Genomic DNA, 10,769 nt, shown 5'->3' on the forward strand with positions numbered 1-10,769 from the left:
CTTATTTGAGAGAGAGAATGAGACAGAGAGCATGAGAGAGGGGAGGGTCAGAGGGAGAAGCAGACTCCCCACTGAGCAGGGAGCCCGATGCGGGACTCAATCCCGGGACTCCAGGATCATGACCTGAGCTGAAGGCAGCCGCTTAACTGACTGAGCCACCCAGGCGCCCCAGTGTGTTTGTTTCAAGTGTCATTTTTCTAAATCTAAATTTAAGAAGATTTTCTATGTATTCCTTCAAAGTATATGGCATAAAATGCCAAAATAATTTAATAATAAGCTTCTAGATCTAACTACCAACTTACAGAAATACAGGTGACTAGAAGAACATATTAAATGACATCACTATCCAGAATGTGGGAAATTTACAGGACAAATGACCCCGTTCTCTCAACAAATGAAAGCAGGTAGGGGGTGGAGGTGGTGACATTTTTTAGATTAAAACAGACTTACGTGTGGGGCACCTGGGTGGCTCAGTTGGTTGAGCGACTGCCTTCAGCTCGGGTCATGATCCTGGAATTCTGGGATCGAGCCCCGCATCGGGCTCCCTGCTCGGCAGGGGGTCTGCTTCTCCCCCTGACCCTCCCCCCTCTCATGCTCTCTGTCTCTCATTCTCTCTCTCAAATAAATAAAATTTTTTTTTTAAAGATGTTATTTATTTGAGAGAGAGAGAATGAGAGCGAGTACATGAGAGGGGGGAGGGTCAGAGGGAGAAGCAGACCCCCTGCCGAGCAGGGAGCCCGATGCAGTACTCGATCCCGGGACTCCAGGATCATGACCTGAGCCGAAGGCAGTCGCTTAACCAACTGAGCCACCCAGGCGCCCTAAATAAATAAAATTTAAAAAAAAAAAACCAACAGACTTATGTGTCACTTATATCATTTTTAGTGTATGTGCTGCTGAAGCGAGCACTGTGTCACTTATACCTCAATTTGAAAAGAGAGATTTGAGAGATACGTGAACTAAATGCAGTGTGTGGACCTTGTTTGGATCCTAATCTGGACAAACCCAACTATGAAAAGATATTTTTGAGATAACCTGAATGTTGACTGGATATCAGATGATGTTTTAAAAATGTCAGTATGGAGGGGCGCCTGGGTGGCTCAGATGGTTAAGCGTCTGCCTTCGGCTCAGGTCATGATCCCAGGGTCCTGGGATCGAGCCCCACATTGGGCTCCTGGCTCAGCGAGGAGCCTGTTTCTCCCTCTCCCTCTGCCTCTCTCCCTGCTCATGCTTTCTCTCTCTCTCTCTCTCTGTATCCTGTGTCTCAAATGAATAAATAAAATCTTTAAAAAAAAAAAAATGTCAGTATGGATAGGTGTAATAAAGGTGTTAGGGTTTTGTTTTTAAGAAATACTCCTTGTTTATTAGTGATTAAATACCAAAGTGGTACCTGAGATTTTGTATCTATCAAATAAAATCTAGGTTTATCAAATCTCTATCAATAACTCTATCAAAAAAGAAAGGAAGTTGAAAGTAATAGATAAGAATGACAAAACATTGATAATTGTTGAAGCTGTGTAAGGAGTACATAGTATTCTCTCTAGGTTTGAAGATTTTCACTGTGTAAAGTTAAAATACACAGTGAGAAGGAAAAAAATTGATCACCACTGTATTTTTTTTTTAATTTTATTTATAAATTTTGGAGAACGCAAGCGACTAGGGGGAGGGCAGAGGGAAGGGAGAGGGAGAGAGAATCTGAAGCAGACTCCATGCACAGCATGGAGCCTGATGCAGGACTCTATCTCACAATCCCGAGATCATGACCTGAGCCCAAATCAACAGACCCTTAACCCTGGCTTAGCCACCCAGGCGTCCCTACCACTTTATTTATTCATTTATTTTTTAAGATTTGTTTATTTTAGGGGCACCTGGATGGCTCAGTCGGTTAAGTGTCTGCCTTCAGCTCAGGTCATGATCTCAGGGTCCTGGGATCGAGCCCCGCATCGGGCTCCCTGCTCAGCGGGAAGACTGCTTCTCCCTCTCCCACTCTCCCTGCTTGTGTTCCCTCTCTCGCTGTGTCTTTCTCTATCAAATAAATAAATAAAATCTTTAAAAAAAAAAAAGATTTGTTTATTTTAGTGAGAGACGGCACCAGCAGGAGGGGCAGAGGGAGAGGGAATCCCATGCAGACTCTGCACTGAGCCCGAGTCCAACACAGGAAGTCGATCTCACAACCCTGAGATCACCCCCCAAGCGGAAACCAAGAGTCAGGAAGCTCAACTGACTGTACCACCCAGGCACCCTGTCACCACTTTAATAGCAAACAAAACTATATTCACTTTAGAAATAGCAGACACTTTCAGCAAACAGCCATAAATTAATGTGTTAAATTTAGGGGAAGGAGTAAAAGGCATTTGTAATACAGCCTTACCTAATTTACAATTCAGGGCCCTCCCTTCTCCCGCTGAATACCACGAAACTGTAGAATGTTTTGCTTGAAACGAACGATGAACTTTCAAAGGAAGATACATTTGTCCTTGGGAGCAGGTGGGCCTAGTGCTAGCAGTGAAACCCAACTGTCTTTGCCTTCACCATTCAGCTTTCTTTTGTACCATTTGTGGGAGTCACTTGGGACTGCTGTCTAATTGTGAAGTCAGTGATGTGGCCTTTCTTATAGCCAGAACTTTTGACTTCCTATATTATTCTCTGATAAAACATCTATTTTACTACAGAATATTTTTTACCTTCCATTACTTTTGCTTAGTTCTATAAAAATGAGTGCTCTAAATGAATAGATTAGGCCCTTTACAAACATAATTTTGTACAGCATAATTCGCCTTCTGGGATTTTTTTTTTCCTGAGACACTGACTTCGTGGTGTTTTTCTAGTAGAAAATAGTCTAGGTCTAATTGGGACATGGAGCTGAATATCATAGTCACAGTCAGTATTTTGATGCTTACCCATATCACAGCAAAGAGTTTGTAAAATTAGTGAATGTTGAAAACGGTTTCTTCAGTGATCTGCTTTTCTAAGTTGTAACATTGGTTTTCATGCAGTGGAGGCTTAACCTAGCCTGACTGAAATAATCTAGAAAGGAGCCCTCACAAATCTACATTTTAAAACAAAAGCCCTTTTCCTGAATTCTCTAGAATTATTCAATCTTAGCAAATCTAAGAGCAAACCAAACATTCCTGAGCTCCAAATACAGTTGTACTTTAAATTATTAAGGCACTATACATGAAAGTAGTCATTTTGCATTTTGAATATATTTGTAAAATGTATTTTTTCCAACATATCTATATAATCTATTATATCAACTAAATTTTGAGTTCTCAGCTAGAGTAATTTCTGTCAATTTAATTCTTCATAGCCACTGTCACAATCACGGGAAGTATAAAGATATCTTGCTAAATATATCTTAATTAAACCTGACTTGTCACATCTTCTAAACCCAGAACTTTTGATGATAGAAGAAGGTTTAAGTATAAGAGTATACGAGTAAGGGGTTGGGGCAATGGGGTAACTGGGTGATGGACATTAAGGAGGGCACATGATGTAATGAGTACTGGGTATTATATAAGATTGATGAATCACTGACCTCTACCTCTGAAACTAATAATACATTATATGTTAATTAATTGAATTTAAATAAAAATATTCAGAAATAAATAAAATATGCCAGCTAAAAAAAAATAAAATGTGTTACCAACATTAAGGAAAAGACTGTATTGAGAAATAGTTTAAATACAATAGATGTTTTCTGAAGAGCCTATTGGCTATCCACTCCTCTAGATTAATGCTTCATGCAGTGATTTGTCCTTCTAGTTTACTCCGTTGAACATAATTAAACAAAAAAATAAATAAAATCATATTGTATTATTAAAAAAAAGAGGGCACCTGGGCGGCTCAGTCATTAAGCGTCTGCCTTCGGCTCAGGTCGTGATCCCAGGGATCGAGCCCCACATCGGGCTCCCTGCTCCGCGGGAAGCCTGCTTCTCTCTCTCCCACTCCCCCTGCTTGTGTTCCCTTACTCGCTGTGTCTCTCTGTCAAATAAATAAAATAAAATAAAAATAAAAATAAATAAAAAATAAAAATATGAATAAGACTGGATTTTGAAAAATATTATTCTAAAAGCATTTTTTAATTATAAAGAATATGTCATAAGATAATCATAAATATTTTATAGCAACTGGCAAAAATAATAATTGTTACTGTATATTGAATACTGTTTGTCAGGTGGTTCCCTAAGTATTTAGTCTTACAGTGTGGGAGTGTATGCCAAGCATATGTACTACACAGAGTTCACTTGAGGTTTTGGAGCAATGCAAATGCTGCAAGAGTCCTGTTTGGTTCATAATCTATATAATCTGTCAGACTGGCTAAAGGGAGATAATTTTCTTGTAGTTATAACTGCTATAATGAAAATGTAAAGGGCGCCTGGGTGGCTCAGTCATTAAGCGTCTGCCTTCGGCTCGGGTCATGATCCCAGGGTCCTGGGATCGAGTCCCACAATGGGCTCCCTACGGCGGGAAGCCTGCTTCTCCCTCTCCCACTCCCTCTGCTTGTGTTCCTGCTCTTGCTATCTCTCTATCAAATAAATATTTTTTAAAAATGTAAAAAGTGTGGGTTTTTTTTAAACTTACTAAAATTACCCATCTTTTGATGAAATTAGTAACCTCTCATCATAATGCCCAAGCTCTTTGACCCTTTCCTGGAGTAGTTTTTATCCTAATTTTTAGTGTGTTTGCTTTCTGAATTCATTTGACATAAAAAAAAAATTAACAGGGAAACGTAGGGGCGCCTGGGTGGCTCAGTCGTTAAGCGTCTGCCTTCGGCTCAGGTCATGATCCTGGGTTCCTGGGATCGAGCCCCGCATCGGGCTCCCTGCTCAGCAGGAGGCCTGCTTCTCCCTCTCCCACTCCCCCTGCTTGTGTTCCCTCTCTCACTGTCTCTGTCAAATAAATAAATAAAATCTTAAAAAAAAACAAAAACAAGGAAATGTAGTTTTGACACTTCAGAAAACACATTTTCTACTTTATAAAGTTATGTTCGTACTTTCAGTTGTTCCTGGTAATATGAATAGAATGGTAAAGCCCATAGATCGTAATAAAAGATAGTAACATGCACCTGAACTTTTCCGACCAAACTTTTTAGCCAAAGATGCTACTGACAAGTGAACAGATTTGAATTTTATTGTCTTTTGTTTTCCATGGTAACATGTAGGTGAATTCGCAAATAACTAGTAAAAGACCAATAAAGCAGTGGAAAAAAAAAAAGAGATGAAGTATTTAATAAAAAACTAGAGAATCTGGGGTGCCTGGGTGACTCGGTTGAGCGACTGCCTTTGGCTCAGGTCATGATCCTGGAGTCCTGGAATCGAGTCCCGCATCGGGCTCCCTGCTCAGTGGGGAGTCTGCTTCTCCCTCTGGCCCTCCCCTTTCTCATGCTCTCTCTCTCTCTCCCTCTCTCATTCTGTCTCTCAAATAAATAAAATCTTAAAAAACAAAACAAAAAAACTAGAGAATCTGTTTTTGAAGTTTCTCTATCCCCAACCCTCCCTTATGAATTCCTTGTTGGCAGGAACTGTCTTATTCTTCCTTATATTCCAGATAGATTATCCAGGGTAGTTCATTTAAGACAGTATAGATAATTTAGGCCAGAAACTTTAAATAGCTTCATGAAATGTTGTCCTTATGTGCTACCTGCAGGGAAAACAAAATGAAACTGAAATAATATGAAAGAAAGAGGAAAGGATCCCTCCTTCCATATGGTAAACATATTAATGTTTGAGGGAGGAGCACAGACATTTTTTAAATCATTTTTTAATTGTATCTATCTTTAGTCCATATTATGTATCTTTAGTATATATTATGTGACCAAAAAAGGAGCTTGCTTTTCAGTTTGGGATTTTGCGAAAGTGGAAACAGCAGCTTGTGAAAGATACAACACACACACACCTATAGCCAGCCTAAAATTGTTTGTCACCAACCCCAAACTGGTAACTAGACATTTCAAACTCTGAGTGTATATATGGGAGATTAACAAAAGTGCTTAATAGTGACTCATAGCGTGTGTGTGTGTGTGTGTGTGTGTGTTCTGTTGATAATTCACAACCACATGGCAATGTGTTCAGTGTTGGTATTTGATAAATAAGGATGAGGAATTTTGGGGGCGCCTGGGTGGCTCAGTTGGTTAAGCGACTGCCTTCGGCTCAGGTCATGATCCTGGAGTCCCTGGATCGAGTCCCGCATTGGGCTCCCTGCTCGGCGGGGAGTCTGCTTCTCCCTCTGACCCTCTCCCCTCTCATGTGCTCTCTCTCTCTCTCTCTCATTCTGTCTCAAATAAATAAAATCTTTTAAAAAAAAAATATTAAAAAAAAAAAGGATGAGGAATTTTTAATTGGAAACTACAATAATAAATTGCTCATGTACCTTTAAAAGTATCTTTTTAAAATTGAATTCTTGCTGCGAGAATAACTATTAAAGTTTAATTGCAGTTTTTTACCATTTTTCTTTGATTTTATACCAAAAACTGCCAAGCAGATAACATCTAAATGTATCTTTTTCAATGTGACAAAGTTACATAAGAAGAGAATCCCCTAGCACGTAAAGAAAAATGCAATTATTTTCTATTCTGAATCTCCAGACTGCTGTTTTAGAAAATCATATCTGATTATTTGCTCAGCAGAAGATTATTGAGTTGATTTAGCTGTGATTTTACTTAACAAAGCTTCAACTGCATTCCTACTGTGGAGTCCAAAAAAGGTAGAGAGATATAAATGATACATTCAAACTGTGATTTTTGTGAACAGGGCCATCGATGCACCCCTCGGAGCTAATAGCGGAGATGAGAAACAGTGGGTTTGCACTGAAACGAAATGTACTGGGGAGAAACTTGACCGCAAATGATCCATCACAGGTAATGATCTTTTTATCGGTAAGCTGAAAATGTCTATAAATCTAAATGTGATTGCTTGTGAATTGCTACTTAATGTTTTCCAATATGCATATATCCATAGGAAAGCAAGATAGAGCAAAGAAAATGCCTAAAATGTATTCTGATTTTGATTCTTTATTATTTTAACCTAAATGAGAAATTGTTTTTAAACCTATATTTTAATAAATGAAACTGCTCCTCTAGGTTTATGTGGATAAAATCTCTAACCGAACTGGTGATAAGGTGTTTTTTTTTTTCCTTCCTGCTAACTTACGTTAAATAGAACCAATGAGAAGTGGTATATGGTCGCAAACTCCTAAAAATTATAGAAAATATTTTAAACTTACTTAATTTTTTAAACTGTACATCCAGAAAATGGTTGCATTTGAAGGGTTATAGATATCCTAACCACAAACTATTTTATTTAATGAGGAAACTGGAGCCCAGAGAAGTAAAGCAATTGCCCTTGTGCCTCATGTGGTTGTTTAGAGAGAGAACTGACACTAAAACCCAGACTCCCATTGGCATAAACTTGTGGTACTCTGAAAATCGGCACATTACTTTTCAAACACTGCTAGGGACTCTTCATATAACCTATATAATCGTATATCTGTACTGTTTGATATATTGGTATATACTTGATAATGTACTGTTGAATTTATAAAGGCTAAAATTGTGGATGTTTTGACCTTCTTATACACTTCATGAGCAGGGACACCTGGGAGGCTCAGTAAGCATCTGCCTTCGGCTCAGGTCATGATCTCAGAGTCCTGGGATCCAGCTCCCCATCGGGCTCCCTACTCAGTGGGGAGCCTGCTTCTCCCTCTCCCTCTGCCGCTCCCCCTGCTTGTGCTCTCTCACTCTGTCAAATAAATAAATAAAATCTTTAAAAATAATAATAGGGGTGCCTGGGTGGCTCAGTCGTTAAGTGTCTGCCTTCAGCTCAGGTCATGGTCCCAGGGTCCTGGGATCGAGCCCTGCATCGGGCTCCCTGCTAGGCGGGGAGCCTGCTTCTCCCTCTCCCACTCCTTGTGTTCCCTTTCTCGCTGTGTCTCTGTCAAATGAATAAAATCTTAAAAAATAATAATAATAAATAAATAGTAAATAAAGTTCATGATCTTCTTGGTTTTAACATTTCATTAAGTTAAAAATAAAATATTTAAATGCTTAAGTGTTTAAATTCAAACTCAAGAGGTGGACAGTAGAAGCCATGCTATAAATGTTTTATCTGTGTTTTCTATCTTCTTCTTCCTGATAAAGTTTGTTAATGCTGACAAAGCAGTTATCTTCACCTCTTAGTGTGTTATGATCCTCCTTGGCAAGCAGACTACAAGATTTTTTAGTCCCCCACCCCCTGCTTCCCAATCCAGGATGTCATACTCATCTTATAGTATGTCTCTAACACAAAATTCCTTACTTGTAAATGTTTTCTTTCCCATCTGATAACTAATTTGTCTTGCAATCTAGCAGTTTATTGATGTCTTTGTTGATTCAGGAATATGTTGCAAGTGAAGGTGAAGAAGATCCAGAAGTCGAATTTTTAAAGTCACTAACAACCAAACAAAAACAGAAACTTCTCAGGTAATTAAAAGTGTATATTTAATGGATTCAACTATTTTTTCTTATATTTTATCTTAGTATCATATTTAACCCTGATCCTAAGAGCTTATGAAGCAACTTTAAACACATGAATCACATCTACTAATTTGTTCTTTAGCTATAATAATACAATTTTGTCTTTCTTTCAGTAATATGAAAGTGAATGTAAGATTGTATATTCAGATTATGGCACAAAATCATTGTTCTTCCCAGAACATTTAGTTTGGAAATAGCTTTATTTGTAGGTGTTACTTTTCATAATGGATTTGTACATATCTTTGCACACAGTTTGTTCTCATAAAACACTTGTGGGCCATGTATTATTCTTTTTGTAAGATTTTATGAGGAATGCTGAAAAATGTTTAAATTTAAGGTAAATATGAATCTTGTTAAACAGACTACCTCAGGATTAAAGAATTCAAGAAATGTCTGCTGAGTCCAATAGAGGGAGCTCATAATGTTTCAGTATGTGGATTTTGAGAATGGCTGGACAGAACCCTCAGTGAAGACATTTTTATTTCAGAGTAACTCAGACACATAAACAAGTTACTCTTCTGAGAATGTGAAGTACTCTTTAGAAATTCAGAATGCCTTAATAGAATAATACTGATTAGTATTTCCATACTTTAAAATGGCACATATCATCAATTTTTCATCTGATTATAGCTACATATTTGAGTTTACATTAGCATGTAACTAATGTTATAAAGCTTCCTTGAGGTCAAGAGGACTGTTTATTTAGAGTGGTATATAATTTCAAATTTTGATTCAGTAAGAATTTCTTTAAGGATCATTACTATTGAGGAAAGTATAGTGAGAGAATTGGCTTAATGCATTTACTTTTATGTGTGACTTGAATAATTTAAAAGAAAATTGTCATTTAATAAAGAATGCATTTATATTTGAATACCACTTTCAGTAGTGTCAAAGAAAATATATTGTCTATTTAAAATTTCATTTTTGTCAACAAAAGGACTATTTTTACATAGTATGTTAACTATTTCCCCAATAACAGGAAATTGGACCGGCTTGAGAAAAAAAAAAAGAAAAAGAAAAAAGATAGAAAAAAGAAAAAGCTTCAGAAAAGCAGAAGTAAACACAAAAAACATAAAAATAGGTCCCCCTCCTCCTCCTTTTCCTCCTCCTCCCCCCACTCCTCCTCCTCCAGTGAGACTTCAGAAAGCAGCAGTGAGAGTGACAACAAAGAAAAGAAAATACCAAAGAAGAAAAGAAAGAAAAATAAGTGTTCAGGGAATAACAACAGTGATTGTGAAGAGAAGGACAAGTCTAAGAAGAGAAAAGTTCATGAAGAACTTTCTAGCAGTCACCATCACAAAGAAAAAGCCAAGGAAAAGCCTAGGTTTTTAAAACAAGAGAGTTCTGGGGAGAATAGCAAATGGAGCCATTCTGATTCTGACAGAAAGTCCAGAAGCCATAACCAGCACCCAGAGAAGAGAGGACCTGAAAGAAACGAGAGGGGCAGTAGGAGCCAGAGCAGCAGAAGTCACGGTGGTTACAAGCAGAGGGAAACAAGAAAACGGCCACAGCGAAGTCCCAGTGAAGAGCGGAATGGAAGGAGTGACACCAGAAGCCATGGCACAGAGGTACACAGAGGAGGAAGAGTGCGCAGAGAGAGCCCAGGAGATAAGCATACCAGGGTGACACAAAGAGAACGAAGCAGAAGTAGAGAGAATAAAGAGAGACTGTATGTGACAATTACCTGGGAATAAAAATATCTCCACTTCCTTATTGAGTATCTGTGGCAAGGGCTAAATTATATACTATTGTCTTTCTAATAAAAAAGCTCTGTTTTAATTGTCCATTCCTGAAAACTGTCATATCAAATACAAAAACTACATGAGTCCTAGCAGAATGAACTTCGCAAATATTTGTAAGTAATCTCTTTGGGGGCTGTAAAAATATTTTCTGTTGGTTAAGTGTTTCTTGTGCCCTCTACTAGATTAAACACCCCATATAACTCTGTGGCATTTTCTTTGTTCTGAAACATCATTAAAAGAATGACAGTACACTGAATGGCTATAATTTAATTTTCGTTGTTTTTTTCTGTTCAAATGTATTACTTTTAAGATTTGAATTTACTTGAAGCAAAGTATAATCATTGTTGAAATTCTCTAGTATGAATTCAGTAGTGGATTTGATCACTGTTTCCTTAAGACGTTTAAACTCCCTTCAGGTTCTATTTACGTTTGGATGGCATATTAGCTTTCTGTGCTGCCAATTACCTCAAACTTCAAACAACACAGATGCACAGTTCTGGAGATCAGAATTCTGA

The 10,769-nt window shown here is 38.0% G+C and overlaps 1 protein-coding gene across 1 annotated transcript in view; it reads left to right on the plus strand.

Annotated features, from left to right (window-relative positions):
- CIRSR (corepressor of RBPJ and splicing regulator) overlaps positions 1-10,510 on the plus strand; it is a 38,391-nt gene extending 27,881 nt beyond the window's left edge. Inside the window, exons 8-10 of the mRNA XM_006744587.3 lie at positions 6,753-6,859; positions 8,373-8,458; positions 9,492-10,510. Of these exons, the coding sequence (XP_006744650.1) occupies positions 6,753-6,859; positions 8,373-8,458; positions 9,492-10,206 (908 nt within the window). The 3' untranslated portion in view covers positions 10,207-10,510. The remainder of the gene's footprint in view (positions 1-6,752; positions 6,860-8,372; positions 8,459-9,491) is intronic.
- The last annotated feature ends 259 nt before the right edge of the window (positions 10,511-10,769 follow it).

This window comes from Leptonychotes weddellii, chromosome 3 (genome assembly GCF_054177405.1).
Source record: "Leptonychotes weddellii isolate Sample4059 chromosome 3, ASM5417740v2, whole genome shotgun sequence".
Lineage (NCBI taxonomy): Eukaryota > Metazoa > Chordata > Mammalia > Carnivora > Phocidae > Leptonychotes > Leptonychotes weddellii.